The 21987-nt window shown below is 44.2% G+C and overlaps 1 protein-coding gene across 1 annotated transcript; it reads left to right on the forward strand.

Moving 5' to 3' along the window:
• The first annotated feature begins 1284 nt into the window (after positions 1–1284).
• On the forward strand, positions 1285–11280 carry LOC105509727. The gene is made up of 2 exons (XM_011939148.1): positions 1285–1528; positions 10980–11280. Exons 1-2 carry the CDS (start codon positions 1333–1335, stop codon positions 11123–11125), a joined length of 342 nt encoding a protein of 113 aa, XP_011794538.1. The 5' UTR covers positions 1285–1332; the 3' UTR covers positions 11126–11280.
• Positions 11281–21987: the final 10707 nt, after the last annotated feature.

Below are 21987 nucleotides of genomic sequence, written 5' to 3' on the forward strand. Positions count from 1 at the left end.
ACGTGATCATTGGAGAGGGGAAGGCAGGGCTGGAGGCTTTGCCACAGGACAGGGCAGATAGGTCTCAGCTGTGCCTGGCTCTAACCCCACACTGCTCTCTCCCACTCGTCCGCTGAGGGTTCCCACACTTCTTAGAGAAACAGTATTCTGGAGCAAGGTCTGAGTCAGTAGAATCAAACCCACTTTCAGTTCTGAGCTAGGGAAAAGCAACCCCGAGTAGAAAGTGAGGAAGGGTGCCTTAACCCGGAGCCCTCAGAATGGAGCCTGAGAAAGAGGAGGGAGGGTGGGTGTGAAAGGAGGGCAGCAGATAGCAGCCCCCATCCCCCGAGGCCCCAATCAGTGTCTCTGCAAATTAAGAACAAGGACCCCTTTGTGGGCTATGGGGTCGACAGCCCCCAGACATGGCTTATCGTAGAGGAAAATGGCAACCCTCTGTGTGGGCTGAGGTCAGTCCTCACCCTGAAACCCTTGGCCAGGTGCCTCTATGTAGAGGAAACTGCACAAACATATATGTGGTCCCAGGAAGGAAGGATCCCAACCCTTTTCTTTTCATGCTTCTGTGCATTTCCCAGTCCCCTCTCCCTTTCCCCAGCAGCCTTGGATTTCCTGCTGTGAGCCTCAGCCCCCAGGCTCTGGGGGAAGGTGAGTCTGTCTCTCCCTGCCTGCCTTCATCTGCCCTGAGTGCAGCGCGGCGGGGGGCGGGGTTGCGGGGAGCTCCAGCAGGAAGGCCAGGCACTCTCAGGGGAGACCTCATGCAGATACTGCTTCCTAAGGAACCCCCATTAACTTCCGGGGACCAGAGTGTTTTCTCCCAGTGACCACTGACAGCTCCATGAGGCAAGATAGAGCCTCTCAAAGACAGTGATGGGGGGGGGGGGGCATGGAAACACTATTATGTTCACTGATAGTCTTTTCACATGGGTCTATTCCCTCAGATTATCTCCCATGGGGGATGGTTACTTAGGGAGGAGCAGGAGTGAGGGCACTTCAGTGATTCTAATGTGCAGTCAGCATTAAGAACTATGTCTAAGACCAAAGCAATGCAGAAGAAAGGGCCCTACAGGGTCTTTCTTGTGCCCCACTCCACCCTAGCACAAAGAGACCCAGAAGGTGAAAGGAACAAGAAAGGATAATGTCCAGGAGAGCTCTTCCTTAAATGAGCGTCCTCTCCTCCACTTTGTTCTCAGACAGTACATTTCCTCGTTCTAGGCAATGAGTACATGAAACATGTTAAATGTCCTTCACCCTCCCTAGCACGACATCCAACAGCTGGAACTTCCATCCAGTCCTTCACATGATGGGCACCTGTGGGAAACCTGCCATGGGCAGCCGATGTTCAGAGGCATCCAAAAAAAGTCTCCCACTTCGGCCGCCATGAAGCCCACTCATGCAAGCATCCTCACTTTTCCTTCCTCTCACGGTTTCTTTGCAGGAGCAAGTGCTCAGGGAAATCAAGACAGGAGAACTGTCATGAGCTATGCCGACAGTCAGCAGCTGATCCCCGACAGAGACACAGCAGACGCAGACGGTGAGTACAGCAGGCCTGGTCTAAAATACTTCCGGCCCTGCGTTGCTCCTAAAGACAATCGGACACTTCAGAGGTCACTTCATGGGCAGTGAGAAAGAGCTGGGAAGGGATAGCACAGCTGGTGTTTGGGGTTCTGGGGCAGGATGCTACTGACTTGCTCTCTGTATTTTGAATAAACTGTTGTTTTGAGCACCCCTATCCCAGGTGTCCCAAGGGCTCTCATTCTGGCAGGGCCTTCTATACTCGCTTCCAAAAGAATCTCTAATAGCAGAAAAACGTATTACTTTCTGTGCATCTACCAAATGAAGTTTCTCTGGACAGTGTGGCCCTCAGTAGCTTGCCTTGTCTTACTAAGGAGAGCTGAGACTTCCTCTTCCTGCACTATCTGGTGCTTTACAGAGACCTCAGGGCATTGACACTTCCGCAGAGTAGCCCAGTTACCCTCTTCTCCACTTTGTCCTGAGGATCATAGGGACAGGAGGGTTTGCTTAATTCATGCTTATTCTGGATGGCCTTGGCAGTCATTCAGCTCCCTCAGAGCCAGAGCCATTCTCAGGACTGACAAGGCTTGGTTTTGAGTATGGAGTCACAAAGTAATAATGAAGAACCAGGGATGGGTGGACAACAGGAACCCCTGTAGCAGCAACTCCCCCATCCCTTTCTAGAACCCCCATGCTAGGTGATCCGTGTGGAGTTAAGTGAGGCTCGGCCACAGTGTATGTTTGTTAGAGGGGATCACATCTCACGCATTTTCTAAAAACCATCTCTAGTCACTGAGGCAATTTCTTAAGACAAATGAAAGGATCCATGTGATGAGTTAGAACAGCTTAATAATCCATATAAAAAGTCCAGCTCTCATTATCTTTACTAGACAATATCTCTAAAGTTGAGTGTTGCTTGAGCCCTTGGTGTTGGCACTGCCCTGATGGCCGAAGGCTTCCCTCTAGCTTCATCCTAGAACCTGAGGTTGAGGGAATGAATAGCAGCCTTCTGTTCATTTCAGGTGAGAGGAGACAGAGCAAAGCTTCTGTCCTCTGATCCTGGGGTCAGACGGACATTCGAATTCTGGGACATGAGAAGCTCAAAGCAAAGTTTTTGCCTTTGCCTGGAGGCATTTCCCTCCTGCCCCCACTCCTCTCCTTCCTGGAGTTGCACGTTTCTGGCAGTGCCCAAAACCCTGAATAGTTGTCCAACCTATTACAGGATAGAATTATAACACTCATAGATCCATTTGATCGTGTTCCTTGGAAAGCTGTTGCTGCTGCAGGAACGGACTAAGCATCTAGTCGCTGTCCAGGGATCCACAATTCTTACTGAACTAAACACATGAGGTCCCTGCCTTTGGGAAGCTTGTGGTTTAGTAGAGGGAGACAATTAACATGTAACTAAACAAATAAGATCATTCGGGTAGTGATAAATGTTAAGAAAAAAAATAAAACTGATAGAGGGCCAGTGAAGCCTTCTGAGAGGGAGCAGCATTTCAGCTGAGACTTGGATGAAGGAAGAACCCCCATGTGGCTACCTGGATAGGGGCTTCCAGGCAACACTGTGCCCAGGGCAGAAACAGCCTTGGCAAGTTCACAGAAGACAAGAAGACCAGTGTGCCTGGAAAGGGCTGCAAGAGGAAGGGAGCCATAGGGATGAAGTCAGACAGGTGCATGGGCGCCTAGGACAGTCTTGGCCTTGAGACCGCTTATTGACATGCAAAAAAGCATGAGCATGAAATAAGGGGTAGGTGAGGAGGTGCTGGAGCTCCCTGGGGACCTTCAGAGGGAGAATGGCTCTGCCATTTGAATTCCTAAATGGCAGTTCCATAAACAGCTCAGAAGGGAAGGTCTTAAAACTCTTTTTGTTCCAGGAAGATGAGTAAATTCATTTTTCACACTTCTGCTGGGTGGGAGATGGGGAGGTCCCGCCACAGGGACCAACAGAGCTGGATGTCTTGCTTAGAGGTGAGAGACAAAAATTTCACAGCACCTCTTCTAACTGTGGCTTTCCTGGACGGAAAGCAACACTGACAACTAGAGAAGGAAAAAATTGAGGCCACCTCAGATTTGAGGGAAAACTTGGGGGGTGAACTGGCATTTTTTTTGGCAACTACTTTGTGCCAGGCATTTTACCCACATTATCTTATTTACACAATAGTTATATAAGGTCCCACAACTAGTAAGTGGAAGAAATAGCATTTGATCTTCATTTCAGACTTGTTTGTCTTGGGCAGATCAGGTCCCTGTGAGTTAGTTTTAAGCATCAGACCAAGACAATTTCATAGTTTCCCTAAGTGGTAGCCACTGCACTTGAACTGCTTGGGTTGACAATGGCCCAGCCATGTCTCTCTCAGATCCTCCGGGCCCCATCTGAACAGATCTCTGATTGTTCAGTGTGATTAGCAGGTGTTTTAATGAGGAAGCACTCCCGCACTGTGGGTGCATGACAGACTGGTGTGCACCAGAGTGCCATTGGACCCAAAGCTACCCACACCCAGACGTACTGAACCAGAAACGGCCCTTTCACAATGTGCCCCAGTAATTTGAGTTTTGAGTTTACCACCGACATGGGTTTCTTCCTTATCTCCGATAGTTGGCAGCAGACATAGAATTTAGCAATGGAGGACTCATGCCACCTGCTCATGGGCCCTGCCTCTTCACTGTGGTTCAGGTCCTGGTTCTCATGGGTTTTCAGGTCCAGGTAGGTCTCCTATATCATGCTTAGCTCTGAAGTCAGTGAAGGCTGCCAGACGGTCACTGTGGGAGCCCCCACCCTCGCCACTACCCCTGGGCCATCCTGCTCGGTCCCTATGTGGGCATCACGATGGGGAAGTGTCTCCATCAGTAGCCATGACCTGTCAGGACTCCTCAGAGACCAGCCTGCTTCCCAGGCTCCAGGCAGCTGGGCAGACATTCAAGACTTGCGTCATTCATCATCTCTGCCACCAACCTCGTCAGGTGGTCGCCTGGCTGCCAAACATGATAGCTCTCCAGTTGCACATTCTTCCATCTGACTTGGCTCTCTTGGGTGGGAAACAGGCACTCCTGGCCTCCTCTCCCTGGAGAGGACCCTGGATCCTGACAAAGTATCTGAGAGTCTTGGTAGCTTGTGCAGCTGCAGTGCACCTAGACTTCTCTCTGCTGGCCAGCTGAGGCCTGGGCCTCACCGTCTCTCGACCCTCTTTAAAAAGGGGGCCACATGGAGTCCCTGCAAGGCCCAGCCACCTTCAGCCAGGGCAGTAGGGAGCGCTCAGCGGGACCCAGGCCTGCAGGCTGCACGAAGGACCTCATTTGCACTTCAATAACGTGCTTTTCTTTCACTTAACTATGTATCTTGGTGTTAGATGTGTCAGTGGAGAGACTCCCCAGTGCAATTAAACGGGAGTATTGAGCCGGAGAGAAATCAGTGTGTGTTGACTCAGATATTTAAGCAACCACCTTTCAGTATTGACTCAGAAATTGGCCTTCCAGCTGTCCCTGCTGGCAGACTCTTCTGGCATCTCGTCAGGCCTCTGTTAATGTGTTTTTCAAATTTCAACTTGCTTCAACTTGTCTCCTAACTGATCCTCCTGACGATGATAATAATGGTTTCCAGGCTGACCTGCACACAGCACTTAGGCAAGTAGCCCAGGCCCCTCTCTGGAGGCGACCCCTTCCTTATAAATCACAGTCAGAGGGCGTCTGCTTGCTGGGTTCGTGGCAGGTTAAGTCAGCTTGGGGGACTTCTCAAGCAACTCCTAATTGTTCCTCTGGAGAACTTGAGTGGTGAGGGTCTCTCTCCTGATGGGGTTAGACTTTAGTGGTCTGCTGCTGGAGGGGGGCAGGTTGCTGATTCCCTCCAAATTTTACTCACTCTTCCAAACAGGAAGAACTTTCCCACCATTTGCAGTCCCCCTGATGAGTAATTATTGGATGGGTTTGTGGTCACTTAATTGCCAGGGCCCTTGCCCCTTGCTTTACAGAGTCGTGACTATACGAGCACCTTTCCCAGACGTGGCCAATTAGCGGGGGCCCAGCTGGTTTGGAGCCAGGCTTCTAAGGAAGGCTGAGTTCCTGTTCTCAGCTCCTAGGCCTTTCTGCAGCCTCTCTCAGGCCTTCCTAAGTGCGGTTGTCAAACTTTGCTGACCTTTCCCCCTTGGGGCTAATGAGTGTCACAGCCATTTTTAACCTTGGGTTTTCTAGAAGTTGAGCTGTTAACCTAGCTCCTACAGAAGGAGGATCCTGGGAGGTATAAGTGAACTCTTCACACACAAGGAGGCGACTAATGGAGGAACATAGGATTTTCAGTGTCAGGGCTGGCCTTGAAGTTTTGCTTTGACACCCTTGATAACATCGACCAGATGTCAAATCAGAGATGGTCAGCACAGGCAGCATGGGTGGGAGGGCAGCCGGATCATCTGTGGAATAACCTGTTGACAATATAGATGGCTGAGCCTCACCTGAGAGGGATTTGGCAGGTCTGCAGTAGGGCTGTGACTGGTTCATTAACCAACTTTATGGGGGATTCTAATGAGCCAACTGGCTTGGGGATCACCATCGTGATGGAAAGAGCATTAGACTGAAATCAGAATTCCAGGTCCTGGCACTGAGTGACTTGTGTGTTACTATGGGCAAGTCCTCTTCAAGCCATTTTTCTTATCCTGAATGCAGGGGTAATGGAGGGCCTTCTTCACAGGGTTGCTTTGAGAAATAGATGAGATACTATGTAGCATCTGAAAACAGCAGTGTCAGGTGTGCGGACTGCTGAGTCACTTGCGCATTCGTTCGCTTAACAAATATATGGGTCTTAACACAAAACTGTAAGAGGTACTGCAGAGGTGTTTTCTGTTTGTTTGTTTGTTTGCTTTTTGTTTTTTTAAAGTATGATCTGTTGCCTACAAAGAGCTTCAGACAAACGGGACAGAAGAATCCACATGGGAAGTCAGGATCTCAGCCTTGTGCAGGGTGCTCCAGCATGACAGTGGGCACAAGCGATGCTGAAACACACACTGGGATTTGGAAAATCTCTTACACAAGGTGCACGCAACAGCAGAAACGAGAATAGGCAAGGATCTGCTCTGGTGTCTGGAAAATGTGGGGACTTCTGGAAGCTGGGAATTTATTTCCTGCACAGCATGGCCTGTTTTGCCCATGGATAGAAAGAGGCAACCAGGTAGGATGATCCCAGAACAGCCACCCCTCCCCTCATCCTGGAAATGCCATTGCACTCTTTGTATCACTAGGGTAGAAGTCTACACTCACTGGTAGAGTTTCCCCTAAAATTTCATTTTTGAAATTTGTGTGTCTTTTCTCTGTTCACACTTCGCCTGTCCTTCCTCTGGGATGACGGTGAACCCTGGGAAAACTGAGATGGAAGCAAGCGGGAGGGGTACAGAGCTCTGTACAAGTGGAGACCACACTGAGCAAAGGCCAGTCCAGGGTGGGGAGAGAGGTGGGACGGTGGCATAGGCCCTGTGCTGTCAAGGACCAGGATTGGGTGAAGCCATGGGTGGGGTGAAGCCATGGTGGTGCAGGGCCCTGGAGATGACTGAGTGTCTGATTTCAGGCTCAGGCCAAACCCTTCACCCCAGTTGTGGATAATCAGTGTTGAAACCAAGATATGGTCTTCCATATCTTATTCTGTTTAGAAAGTTAGAAACAGATGCAGAAATGCTATGAAGGGATTATCTTAATGGAAAATGCAAGAATCCTTCTTGTAACCCCATATCATATCGTGTATGACTCATAGAACCTGCCTGTGATAGCAGGTGGTGATCCACATCCCACCTCTATTCCCCAAGGCAACAGCATTTCCTCACATTCCATGTTGCTATCGCTGCAGCCACTACCACCCCCAACTCCCCAGCCTCCAAGTTTGTGTTTGACAATCTCACGTGATAGGTGTTTTCCAAATGGGAAGATGTCTTCTGCAACCATTCTTTTCATTTAATCTGTTCTTGATCTCTATTGAGATAGATTTCTGTGCTGATTTTAATACTGAGCTATGTGATTTGTCCAATTAAAGACTATTTGTTTATTTGTGTTATAGAAGAAATATTTAATTTTTAATAAGTACAGATAAACCAAAAGAAGAAAACAAAAGCACTTATAATTACATCACCCAGAGAGACTACTATTAAAATATGGGTCATATCTTCCCTGACTTGTGTATGGGAGGTTGTGTGTATGTGTATACATACATGTTTTTTCTTACAAAAGTGGAATTGTCATGCATATACTGTTTTGTAATCTGGAAGGTCATGAATTTCTTTCCTTTGAACATTTAAACACACATTAATACTGAGGAGGAGGAAATTTTTAAAAAGATATAATGTGCTTCACATGGTACCCTTATTTCCCATGTGACTTGTGCTATTGCATACCCCCAAACCACTTTTACATTGTACCAAATGAAAATCCCAATTATCTTATACTACCCACATCTACAACACATCTTTGGTACCCTTGATATTCCATGAGTCCTGAAGTTTCCTCTAAAATTTCCAAGAATGACTAAACTTGTTCAAGTTAGCTTTGGTGTTTAGAGTATCCCAGGTGTCTAGATGTCAGCAACCCATGGAATATGTACCTTATAAGTTCTACTAATGGGAAAATGTAATTAACCAGAAGGCTACATTTCCCAGCTGTGCACAACAGTGAGCATTAACTGTAACAAAATGATGGTGCTCATAGGCAGTCCTTGGGGGTTGTGAGCAATGGTCTTGTGGGAGCAAAAGATGATGGATGAGAATTTGTCTCAAGTAAACAAAATTCTTCCACCATCTGGACTGTGGAACTGAATTGGAGTAGAATGTCAAACATATATGTGTGAAAATTCCATGACAGCCTTGCGGTTCTGTGCTGACCAAGTCTTGTTTGAATTGTCAAAGGCGTCAACTCAAATCGATGGAGTCAGGTTTGGCTTGTCCAGCTTTCACTGTGCTGTGTCAGTTCATTTTCTCAGCACAATCCTAGCTGATTGTCCTGTCTGTTGTCTGTTCACTCTTTAGGGAGAGAAAAGGGGAAGAGGAAAATGAATTTAAAGGAAATAGGAGTAGAAATGGAGGAGATGGAAGATCCAGTTAAGATACAAGTGAGAAAAATGAAAAATGGTCAGGCTAGAAGAGAGAAAAAATGTGCTATGAGGCAGGAGAGATGAATCAATGCTAAAAAGCGACATTTCTGAGAAGAGAAATGCAAGGGGGAAAAATTAAAGAGTGTTGAATAAAGAGGAGATGAAGAGATCTGTAAAATATTATTTCCTAGTGTTCAGCTTACTTCCAAAATACCTTATGAGAGGTTAGGCCAGAAAATAGATTATTCCTCTTGGTTACAAAGAAATCATGGTGCTCTCAGGAAGCAAGAGCAGATCATGAACATAGCCTGACAGCTGCTGGGTACAGGGAATGGTTTCCTTTATCGTATTTCCGCTCATTTTAGCAATTCCAGCCCTTTCCAGCTCAGTTTTCATTTTTTACTAGAGTAACCTCCACTTTTCATACAATTACAAAGATACAAAACAAGTAAGTTCTGGGATTACAACACTTTTGTGGAGATTCTTTTCTCTTAAAGATTCTTATAACATTTCTTTGAGTTGAGGGGGAGACAGATGTGTTGAGTGGTGTTGTTTTACATCTGGAGAAACTGGGGCACAGAGGAGTATTGGGGGGGAGTTCAGCTGCCCTTTGTAGTGCTGATGGGTGGTGATGGATGTGGAGGCAGATGACCAAGTCTTCTCAATAGAAAAAAATTACACTTCCATCTGTAATCAACTCATTTTTTCTCTATTTGCTACGATGACAAAACAAAATGGAACCCAAATTTCACAAATATACTACCCTTATCATTTAACCTGCATGTTCCCATTTTTGAAAAACTTAGTTCTAATTATACTAGTTTTTACATCTCAAAAATACAATACTGCAATAAACTCCATAATTCAAAATGAAAGAGATGAGGGTATTGGGAATAACAAAATTAGTAGAGAATCTGCAAAAAGCAAAAACAAAACACCCTGTATCTGAATAAGTAACAATTTCCAAAGAGCATAAAATACTGCTGAATATAATTCAGTTGTGTGTGTGTGTGTGAGAGAGAGAGAGAGAGAGAGAGAGACAGAGAATACGTAATAGCAATCAAATGAATCTATAGCTAATGACATCTGTACTTAGCTAACTCTGGTTGGGCCACACCCTATAAGATGTCACAGTTGAGAGTTTCATGAACCTTAATTCCTTCTCAGATTGGCCCCAATCTATGCATAAGCTAAACGCTTCCTGTAAATCATTGCTGGAAATTGCCTCAGTGACACGGCCCTACATGTCCCAGGAACCCCCCTTTCTCTGCTCCAGGGCCCTCTCTCCAATTTTCACCTCATTCTGGGTCTGAGACTGAAACGAGACTGGGGAGAGGTCTGGCAGCCCCAAATTTTCCACATGTACGTCATCACTGACATTCCTCAATGAGCAGTACATTAGCGAATGGGGCCTGTTTCAGTCTCCTCGTTTGTGCTCTTAGGATCTTAAAACAAAACTGATCACTAATGCAGGTTCAGGAAGAAGTCTGAGGTGCTAACAGCCTCTAATAGTGAAAAAAAAAGTCATCCATTATTTTGGGAAGATAAGGCCGAAGACAGGAGACCCTCCTGATTTTCCACTTTCTATAACACTAGATACACAGGAGCCTCAGACCTAACACATGCGACTTTCTAAACTTGAATGTCTCTGTGACAATGATTTATATTTTTAAAAAGGAAATGGGAATGATATATGACTTTAAAATCTTAGACGCTGCCCTTCCAAAGGAAACTGCAGGGAACACGGGGGGAGATAGATTCAGTGTCCTCCACCCAGCCTCTATCCCATTCCTTCTCTGATCCCACTCTCTCTCTCTTGCCTTGGTGCACAGTCCCGGAGGCAGTTTTTCTCCAGGGCCTTCTCCCAGGGTTCCCTCCCATGCTTAGAAATACTAATTGGCATCTTTGAGTTTGTGCTCTGTGGGGCATTGTGTGAATCAGTTGGTATAAATCATCTAGTTTAATGATCATAACAGCCCTGGGAGGTAGGTGTTATTTTCCCATTTTTCAGATGAGGAAAACTGAGGCCCAGAGAGCTTCAGTAACTTATCCAGGGTTACAGGGCAAGTAGTGGCAATGCTGGCTCTGACCTTCAGCCTCCGTGTCTGCTGCTCAGAACTCACAGTCACAGGCCAGAAGACAAGGAGGCTTGGTGCTATTGTGTGACTTATGTAGAAGCAAAGATTTGGGCATGACCAAAAAAATGGCACAGGGCAGTTCAAAGAAATCAAATAGCCACAAGGCAGTGGTCTGTCTGGGCTGTTTGGCCTCGGCTGTGAAGACTTCTTCCTGTCCAGGGTCACGCTGAGTAGAAAAGGAGGCACATAGTGTCCACACGTGTTCCCCGGGGTCTGGCCCAGACAGACAGTCTGAGGCTCCATCACTTGCTCACCCCTCTGTGTTCTTTCAGCTCCTGATGAAACCATCCCTGTGGGGAGTGCAGGGGCAGATGGGGACTCCATGGAGGCAGCCGACCTGCGACAGCCTTCAGTTCCGACAAAGACACATCACCTTGCAAATGACACTCTGCCGTCTGCTTTCTGTGTTTGGTTGTAACAGGTTAAGTGAACCCTTGGGCTTAATTTTCCCCCTACTTAGTTCTGTGGCAGCAAAGAAAAGTGACTTGAATTCATTTCTCAGCTCAAAACTTCTTAAGCTGTGTCTCTTCCTCATCACCCCTTTGAGAATAAAAGTCTAGAAATGAAACACAATCCTGACAAGTTTGGAAAATGTGCTTTTATATTCTTAGTTCAAAGCCAACCCTAAACTTTGAGATTTTGGGTCAAATTTGTTCTCAGAGAGGTAAGTTTGGCCTTGAGGCCTATTTCTGTCTTCTAACAGGAATGAATGGCTTCAAGTTCTCATCACTATGGTTCCACCGAGCCTTTGCCTAAACAAGAGCCCCAGTGGCTGACACCCTGACTCTGGAGGCTCACCTCGTTTTAAAGGGTGGTGGGAAGGAGAAAGGGAGGAGGAGGGGAAGGGGTAGGGGTAGAGGAAGGAGGAGGAGGAGGGGGAGGAGGAAAGACACCCAGGCTCTGCAGTTTATAAATCACCCCAGAACGCAGCCGGGCTGTGAAAGGCACTCAGCCAGAAGTTGTGAAAGGAAATAATTTTCATTCCCAGTCCTGGGAATTGTGTGAAGTAACAGAACAAAAGCTGCATTCCCCAGAGATTTTCTGAAAGTAAAATGAAAGGGAAAACATGAAAATCACCGGAAAGGCACAGTTAGGAAAGCTAAGGAAAGAAGGCAGAGTACAGCCAAGACAGCCAGGTCCTTTGGCTGGTTCCTCTCCTGCTTCCAGCTGTAGGTGCAGAATGCCTTCTGCAAAGAGGACTGTTGGAAATGTTCTCAGAGGCCACGCCAACTTGGGGAAGAGAGGCCTGAGATGGGGCTATGCATCTGCATTTCGTGATGATAAGAAAATAAGTATTTTTTTGACCGAGACATTAAAGAAAATCTTAAGGGCACCCAGGAGCTTGTGATCCATTTAAGCTAGTACCTTACTTGTCCCAAGAGGCATTAACCGTCTCAGCAGTTCCCAGGAGGGCACAGGCAGGACCTAGCTCCATCTTCAGCCAATCCCGGGGCCTGGAGACAAAGGGAAAGTGACAAGAGTTGAATTCCCTGCTCCAGTCTTTCTAGAGAGCAACTGTGTCTTGTGTCTATAAATGGACAGGTGTGACCTGCAGTCCAGCAGGAAACGGCAAGCTCAGATTAGACAAAGTGCAGAGTCAAGAGATGGGGGTTCTTGGCTTTACCACCTGCTACACCATGGGGTTAGTGACAGCTGTCCCACCTACCTCACAGTTTTATGTGTGCATGTGTGTGTGTGAGACGAAATACAAGAGCACAAAGATAATGACAATGCTCACAGTAGTAGTAACCACAGATGCTCCTCAACTTATGATGAGGGTTCTGTCCAGATAAACCCATTGTAAGCAGAAAATACAAAAATGCATCAGGTTTATATCCTGATAAAATGTTTATATCCTGATAAACTCATGGTAAAGTTGAAACTGTAAATCAAACTATCTTAACTCAGATGCTCCTTGACACACGACAGGATTACTTCCCAACAAACCCACTGTAGAGCTGAAAAACTGTTAAATCAAACCATCAGGGTACCATCTGTACTAACATTTATGGAGCCTCAACCATGTGCCGGGCACTGGCCTTGCATGCATGTATGTTACACATTACTTCTGCTCCTGACAGCAACCCTATAGGACCACTATCCCAGTCCTTCCTTGACAGATAAGGAAATGGGAACTCAGGGAGACTTAGTAGCCCAAGATGGCACCACTGGTGAGCAGCCAAAACAGGGAGCCTAAAGCTCAGTTATTATACCATCAAAAGAGGTGGGAAAGCCTGGTGGTATGGACCTGGGACTAGCTGTGCAACTTTGGCAAAGTTGCTTAACATCTCTAGGACTTGGCATTCCATTTGTAAAACAAGGATAATCAGAGAACCTGCTGCATAGGGTTGTCATGAAGATTACATGAAATGTACACAAAACACTTAGGGCCGACACTTTGGTAAACGCTTCTTAAACACTAGCATTTTACAATTTTCTTAAATGCTCCTATTGAGTGACTGATCTCCCTGCTTAAGTGGAGGCAAGGAACGATGATGGAGCTCACACTCTTGTTACTTTAGTGATATGGTTTCCTTCGAAAGCCTTAGCTCTGCTGTGAGTGCGAATCCTGTACAGAACGAAGAACCCTGTTATGTGGTAGCATTGCCTGGGAGATAAAGAGCAAAACAGTTTTTTGGTGGGGTGCTGGCTTTCCGTTTCATTTTTAGAAAGAAGAAAAGCCAGAGCCTGTGTTTTTAGCCCCCAGCTGGCAGCTTGTTTTGCTTCCTTGGCCCTGACAGAATATGCCAGCTTAATGTTCAGTTTTACCGACAACTGCCAGGAATTGTGAAGCAGGTGCCCCTATCCTGGGCTGAAAATGAAGAGAATTGTGCTCAATATTTATTAGGAGTTAAATAATAGTTTCCAGCCGTAAATGAATGACTACATCTCCCCGCATTTGGTGTCACCCTGGAAACTACTATTTATTCTTTTCAGTAAACACTGCTGGAGACAAGCTTCAGGTGCCCAGGCAACCTAGCCAGGCTGACAAAGTACTCCGTGAGCCCCTGCACTCACTCCCACAGGCACCTTCATTCTCTCTTGGTCTGCTTCTCTGGGTGGGAGGCCTCAGGAGCCCTGGTACCAAGCTGGGTATGTAAACACTCACTAAGCGGGCAGATTCACTTGAAGGAGGCCCGCACCTCTGCACGCACCTGCAAGTGCTAGGCCCTAACACCAGCATCTGGTGGTCTGTCTGATGTCCACCAGCCCCCACGTGTGGCTGTCACTCCAGACAACAGACTTGTTTATGAGCAGTGAATGCTTTGCTCAGCAGGACAGGCAGAATGACCCCAGACCAGGCCCCTCTCAGCCTCAGAATCTTCAAGGATAGGAGCCCTCCCACACCTACAACCTGTCGGTTCCATTTGTCTGCCCCCCCACTCCAGCTGCCTCCACTTCAGGCACCTGTTCAGGAGCATGGCAGACCAGGATCCCAGCAGATGGCTGGTCCTGCAGGCTGAGGACTGACAGACTCATTGGCCTGTGGCCCACAGAGACAGGCAGACATTGTCATTAGGAAGAAATGAAAACATAGCTCACTGCCCCTTTCCAGTGGGGCACAGAACTTAACCCCATGGCCTCTACAGCAGCCTGCACCCCTCCTCCCAGCCTCTACACACCAAGCCTTCCAGGCAACGTTGGATCGTGGAGGTGAAGTTCATGGATGTGTATGGAGGAGATAACAATGTGTCAGGTGTCCCCTCTGTCTCCCTGTCTTCTCCTTCGTGGACATCTGGAGACAGTTCTTCAATGCTCAGGGCTGCCCAGGGCCTGGTGTCTCTCTTCCTCTGGGCTACGAGGACCTGCTTGTTCTTTACAATCACCCGTTTTCCCCCACCCCTTCCTTTTCGCCCTTTCTCTCTTTTCCAACTTCCCTTCAGCTCGAGTTGTGTGTGAGAGAAAGAAGGCGGCTCACGTGCCCGGCTGAGGAATGAGATCATTTCTCTCCCCGTGTTGCGGGCTTGCTGTCTGCTGGTCGGGGTTACTGGGAGAAAGCAGGACAGCTCGCTCTCCACAGACAGCCATCTGGCTCCAACAGACTCACGCGGATGCTAATCTATTGGTTTCTTTTTCTTTTATTCTTTCATTCTTTCTTTTTGTTTGCTCCCGAGGAACACTTCATCTGCAGCTGTAAATTCAGACCTGGCCCCGTGAAGGCGAGCGTTCATTCGTGCATTTATTTATTCCTGCATTATGCCCCTCGCCCCCTCTCCTCTGGTAGGTGTCAGGAAGCCATTGTTATCATTGGTGTGCCTATGTCGTTTTAATGTCAGGGCTGTACTTTCAAATGGAAATCAGGCAATTATGCTCCACATGGAGAAATCTGACAGATGCAGAGGTTTTACACCACTGGCCGTGTGGCAGGGACAAAAGCGACCAGGGCTCCCAGGGGACGGTTAAATAAATAGAATATGTTTCAAGAGTGCAGAAAAATTCAAGAATAATTAACTGCCTGATGAGAGTTCATAGATCCTGTGGCTGTTTATCTTCAGAATGTGATAATGATATGTCAACGAACCGCTTAACTCATCCTTGTAAAGGCAGAGTTAGAAAACTGATTACAGTGTGCATTTACACAGAGGCAGACTGCTCTGTGCATCTGTTTTCCGGTTTCTAGATGCAAAGCTTTGCAGTATTTTCACTTGCTGTTTCCCCCTCACAGGGGTTCTGGTTGGAGAAAGGAGATGGAGGCATGTCCGAAGCCTGATGTCTACCTGATGAAGCACTGTCATATCTACATTCACTGTTAGCTAATCACATTTGGTATCTACAGATACCAGTGGTGTGTAATATCAGTGTTATCTAATATCAGAGGTATCCACCTGGGAACTCAAGCTGAAAAACATGGCGACAATATCATTGTGGTTATTGTTGGTTGATGCTTGTTTTGCATCAAGCACCCAGCTAAATATTCTCCATATGTGGCCTCCTATAGTCCTGTGAGTGTGACGTACATAATATTATTATCCATGTTTCACAGAGGGGAAACTGATGCATGGGCTAAGTGGAAGAAGTGGCCTTCAGACCTAGCTCTGCCCAACTCTGACCTTAGCTCTCAGCCACTGGGCCCCAGTCCTCCCTAATGTTTCAACAGGAAGAAAGGTAACTACTCACTCACACCCTGTATAAACACTCTCATAATGTCAGACACATATAGTTGGAGTGAACTAAACAGGAGAGATCTAATAAAAGTTAAAACTTGATTTTTTCCCTGACATATCCTGCTGTTTAAACAGATTGTTCATTTGGAGCCTGAAAAAGAGTCATCATTCAATGTCTCCAAAACTGAGTTTACATTAGTCTATTTTATGAAAAAGTAAAGTGCCTCTGACTACTGGTCATTGCTCTCTTCTGTTGTGGAAGAAAGAGTCAGGGAGCAGGAGAAGGTGTGTTTGGATTCCAGGGCCCCCTGCATTTCCCCACTAAGCAGCTGCCTTGAAATACACGGAAGCTGATGCCAATTAGAACTCAGAAAAAAGGGAGGACGTTTTATCTCTCAGGAAAAGTATGTTTTAAACAAATGATAAAATAAACACAACAGGTTTACGTAAGAATCTCCAATGCTTTCTCCAGTGAACGAGTGCCATCTTGAAAGTCCATGAGGCCCCACTGCAGCGAGCAAACATTAATCAAAGCCAGAGTTATCAGGAGACAAAACATCTACTAATTTGCTAGGGACTAATAAGCATCAGTCACACCCACCATTATAACTTGTTTTACCTTGTCCAAGGGTAAAGACACATGTAAGGAGACTCACAACCTTTTAGAACATTAGCTTTGTCTTAAGTGAGGAAAAAAAAAATAAACTTACGCTTACGGAGGAATTAGTTTCCTTTTTTTCATCTCTATTGAACACATTGGTTTGAGAACTTTAGCATAATAAGCTTGCATTACAAAAACAAAAAGTACTATTAAAGTATCCTTTCAATAAACACCTTAATTAAAAGGATTCAAACACTAGGGGAAAACATGAAAGAGACAAAGTCATAGCTCACTCGAGAATGGATCACTCAAGAGCTCAAGGAAACAACAGGCACATCGTGTCACGGGAGGGCTGATGCAAGGTCTGGGATACAATGAACAACTCTTGTTCCACTGAGACCAAACACTAAAGAATGAAGGGAATCAAAACGGAGAGAAGAAAATGGGAAAACTAATTCAAAGCCAGCCTTAAAAAATCTGAAGAGGCTGGGTGCGGTGGCTCACGCCTGTAATCCCAACACTTTGGGAGGACGAGGTGGGCAGATCACCTGAAGTTGGGAGTTCGAGACCAGCCTGACCAACATGGAGAAACCCCGTCTCTACTAAAAATACAAAAAATTAGCGGGCATGGTGGTGCGCGCCTGTAATCCCAGCTACTTGGGATTCTGAGGCAGGAGAATAGCTTGAACTCGGGAGATGGAGGATGCGATGAGCCGAGATCGCACCATTGCACTCCAGCCTGGGTGACGAGAGTAAAACTCCGTCTCAAAATAAACAAACAAACAAACAAACAAACAAAATTCTGAAGAACAAAAATAGAGGTCAACAGTCCTCAAAATACATGTCATAGCTGATGTCATTCAATTGGTTAATGTCCATAATCAATTATTTTCACATAGTAGCTTTCCACAAATAAATTTGGTTAACATCTTCATGATAAGATTTTTACATAGCAAAAACTATTTTAAATTAAGCATTAAACAAAAATTAAGATTCACTTACGGAGGAATCTCGAACACTTCCCCAGATTCAACAAGTGCTGTTGCGAAGGTCAAGATGCGCAATTGCAGAGATGATTTATTCACTAAACAGAACCTGAGGTGTCTACTAATTTACCTGTGATTAATGAACACCAGAAACAGACACACAATCATTAGTCAGTTTAACTTTCCAAGTAGAGAAAATCATTCAGAAAGCCATTCACAAGCTTTTGGCCATCAACTTACTTTAGGAAATAAAATTTTAATAATTTTCTCTGATTAAAATAATCTTGTGATTCTGACTTTTTAAAAAGTGCTTGTGATTGGCAAAATCAAAATTGATTTTGACCCAGCTCTTCCAAAAAGAAAAAAATGTATATGTATGTGCATGTGTGTGTGTTTATGTGTGTGTGTATCTTAATATTAGCCCATCTCTCAGGTGACATATGCACTGTGACAATACAGGTGACTATGTATGCCTATCACCATAATACCTAAGCATCTTAAGAAAAGTAAAGCAAGCGACTGGCCAGAGAGGGTGCAGGTAAATCAGTAGGGTTGCAACAGTATGGGAAGGCTTTCCATTAGTAATACATACAAATCAAACTTCTTCACACCTGATCACGGACAACGTGAACTTTGAAAAACCATGTCATTTATTAGAAGGAGACTAAAATAGCACAATGGACAGACCACATGAAAAACATGTGGAACTTTTCAGGTGACACCTTCATACCCCTAAGAAAAATCATTTCAGAGTGAGCCCCAGTTCGTCAGGAAAAAAGAGTCACAGAACTCAGATGGACCGGGTTGGAGAAATGGTAGAAAGCTGCTGATTTAGATTAAAATATTAAGAGTGGTCATATTTAGGAATGAGAATTATGGGCGACTTTATTTTTCTTCTTCATTCTTTTCTGAGTTTTCCAAAGAATAGTGTGATGGCTTTTCAGCCTGATTCTGCAGCTGCTTGGCTCGTGCAAACCATTTCTCGCCTTTGGACCCTGAAGGTCCTTTCTGTGGGAGGGAAACTATCATAGTGCCTACTTCAAAAAGTTGTTACAGTGATGAGTGACATGGCGCTGGCAAAACGTATAGTGCCTTGCACATGTAACTCTGCAATAAATGTTAACTAAGAGAAAAATTCCCTCTACAGATGACGTCTGTAAGGGTTCTTATAGAATAAGTGGAAATCCTAAATCTTAGTGATGAAGTCAATATGCCTTCCTAATGCCACATCGCCTGGTCACCTGGTCTGAGTGAGAAGCCCCTCTAATTCCTTCTCTGTGCTTTGTTGTCTTTCAGGATTAAAGTTTCCTGATATATGTATGGAATATTTCTTAGATTTATTTCTGGTTATTTAAGCTTTTTTGTTGTTCTTGAAAGTGTAAAAGGGTCTTTTTTTCCATGACATCTTCTATCCAGCAGTTGCTTAAATGTATAAAACCTTTTGATATTTACATGTTGATTTTGTATTAAGCTACCTTGCCGAATTATAATTTTTATAATCTTTTTCAGATTATCCTCTTGGGTATTCAAATATAAAATCTGCAAATAATGATAATTTTACTTCTTTTCAATTTGTATATGCCTATTTTCTCTCTCTTATCTAACTGTTTAGAACATTCTTATTGTACTCCTGGCTTTAATGGTAATGCTACTGATATTTCTCCACTAAACATAATGTTGACTTTTATTTTGTATATATTAGGGAAGTACACATCTATTCCTATTTCACTGAATTATTTTGAGATCAATAAAGGAAGTTGAATTTTACCAGGTATCCTTTTTTTTTTTTTTTTTTTTTTAAATACAGGAAGCGGTTTAATTGACTCACAGTTCCACAAGGCTAGGGAGGCGTCTGGAAACTTACAATCGTGGCAGAAGGGGAAGCAAACATGTCCTTCTTCACATGGTGACAAGAAAAAGTGCTACCAAGTATCTTTTAAGTATCTAAGGAGATTAATACCTTATTTCTTTCTTAGATAACAAATACGGTAAGACTTCCTAATATTGAACCATCTTTAAATTATGAATAAACCCCACTTTGTCACATTGTATTATTCTTTTAATGAATTATTTGAGCCTACTTGGTAATATTTTATTTAATATTTTTGCATTAATATTTATAAGTAAGCTTGTTTTTATTGAATTGTACAATCACCAGGTTTTAAAAAATCAGTATTTTGCTCACTTTTTTGTCCTGTTTAATAAATCTTTCCTGTACTCATATCGATTTCATTTTGCTTGGTTCTCTTATTTTTAACCTCTAAGCTCTTGTGCTATTATTATTGTCTATCTTTCTTCAAACACATCTTTGTTTCTTTGATGGTTTACTTCTTTCCCCCATGTCCAACCCGTAGTGTGCCAGCTTGAACAACGTCACTTGTCTTTCTATCACTTCCATGATTCTTCCCTCTCTACTTTGTGCCCAAACTTCATAGAGGTCATTGTTTCATTAAGTATTTTATGTTTGTAGTAAAATACTTTTTAATATTTTTTGTCTGCTCTTTGGCAACATTTTATCTGCCATTTTCTTTTTCTGGTCTTTTTTTTCTTGTTTTATGTTTTATATCTTTGAAATAACTTGGGTTTGTTCTTTTTGGTTTCTCATCTTTGAGGCACAAGAGTTCTCCTTGGGCCAAATATTTACAGGGCCACATCCCAGCCTAGTAGGAATTTTTTTTATAAATCAGGGTTTTGCATGCAAGTTTTAGATCTATTTCTCCCTGATCAATAAAGACAGGCAGCCATGGGGTTTTTTAAAAAAGCCAATGTCTCTCTTCCTTCCCTCTGCCACCGAGACAGATAGTTCCCGCAAATGTGTTGTGGATGTGTGATTTTTTTTTTAACCCCATCATCTCTTCATTTCACAACTAAATTGGGTCTTGGAGAGTTCTTGCTACTCTGGTGTGTATACTGGTTCCTTCTGTCATAAACATGTGACTTAGACTTTCTTCTTCACCTCTGCCCTCCCTGTTTACAAATGTATTTCTGCTGACTCGGTCTCATTTCCGCAGCCATGAACTCTTCCTTCCTCTTTCTCCTGGAAGCTCCCCTGCTTTTTGCAGCCCTTCCATCCATCTATTTGTTGTTCATAGCTTAAAATATCCTCTAGTTTTACTGAAAATTGATTTTCTGGTTTCCATTTCTTATTTTCCTTTTGCTTTGGATGATTTCAAAGAAGAGACTGGGGGTGGGAGGTGGGGACAGGAGATGAACTTCCCACATCCATCTTCAAATCAGAAATATTAGTATTTCAAAACTTCAGTGTGAGTAATCTAATGGGTAAAAGGCAGCTATTTCTGAAAATCTTTCAAAGAAAAACAATGTGGGATTCATTTTATAGAGCACATAGACATTGAAACCTCAAGGTGGATTTAAAGCATTTAGGGTATTTTCTTAACTTATCATTTGGGAAAGTCATCTAATCTTTCTAGGCCCCATTTTTCCAATGAAGGGGCTCGACAAGAAGATTCCTAGAGCCTGAAGACAGAACAGCCAAAATCCAAGGTTTAATTCCAAGAAATGAATAACTGGTGGTGGAATATAGGCTCAGGGATACTTGGATTGAGGAGAAGTTTGGAGCTTTGGAGTAGAAAGAGAACTAACTTGTATTGAGACATGATTATGTGCCTCGCTCTGTGCTAGGAATTAAATATGTGAATATTTTGGGGAGGTGAGAAACTGGAAAGAACAATATTTTGGGGAGATATTATGATCACCTCTACTTTAATGCCATAGAAAATGACATTCTAAGAAGTTAAAGGACCTATTTAAGATGGCAGAGCCAGGATGGAAATCCTGGCCTTTCTAGCCTTGAAGCCCAGTGTTCTCTCCCAGAGAAATACACAGAGGCATGCAGGCCTGTACTGCCTGAGATTCATGGGCTGGTTACACTCCAGCCACCGCTGCCTCTGTCGCCCTGCCTTCTACTCTAGCTCCATGGCAAATATTTAAAAACCAGACCTTTTCATATGTATCATACTGATTTAGTCTCTAATCATGAATCCAACCAAAATATTTGGATCCCTTCTGCCATCAGTCCATGGTGACCAGATCCGGGCTGTGTTAGGGGTCACTGCATTCAGCCTACACTCTGGAAATTACACTCCAAACAAGAGAGTATTCATTTACTAAAGCTTTAACAAAATTATTCAGGCAAGCTATCCATTTTAAAAGTAGACTGAGTAGGTATCTTTGAAGACCCAAGATTAACAAGAAAAAAACAAACCGAAAAAAAAATTGGTAATTTTGTTCACATTAAAAAAAAAAAGCTGCATGTTGACCATCTGTCATGGTTTACTTATTAAATCACTGCAATTAATCTTGTATTACTATTTTTAAAAAGTTAAGCATGAGTTTCCTGAAAATGCTTAGAATTTCTGTGGAATTTCTTAGAAATTCTTTCTACTTTTTGAACTTCCTTGGCCTTATAAAACCGTCAGCAGAGCAAAGGGCGGGCCAGTTTTCTGCAGCCATAACTACTCCCTCTCTTTTACAAGTCTTTATTCTTCGGAAATATAAAGGGTTGTGTTGAAAAGCATTAACTGGGAAAATAAATGAGCAGCACAATTATCAGTTTCCATTTAGTGAT

Source organism: Colobus angolensis, unplaced genomic scaffold (genome assembly GCF_000951035.1).
Source record: "Colobus angolensis palliatus isolate OR3802 unplaced genomic scaffold, Cang.pa_1.0 Scaffold101, whole genome shotgun sequence".
Lineage (NCBI taxonomy): Eukaryota > Metazoa > Chordata > Mammalia > Primates > Cercopithecidae > Colobus > Colobus angolensis.

What these genes read in the sequence shown, in the direction of transcription:
- LOC105509727 (XM_011939148.1), top strand. Translation starts at nt 1,333, where the DNA reads ATGTTCAGAGGCATCCAAAAAAAGTCTCCCACTTCGGCCGCCATGAAG. An exon ending in AGACACAGCAGACGCAGACG is followed by an intron (nt 1,529 to 10,979) that starts GTGAGTACAGCA and finishes GTGTTCTTTCAG; the next exon opens with CTCCTGATGAAACCATCCCT.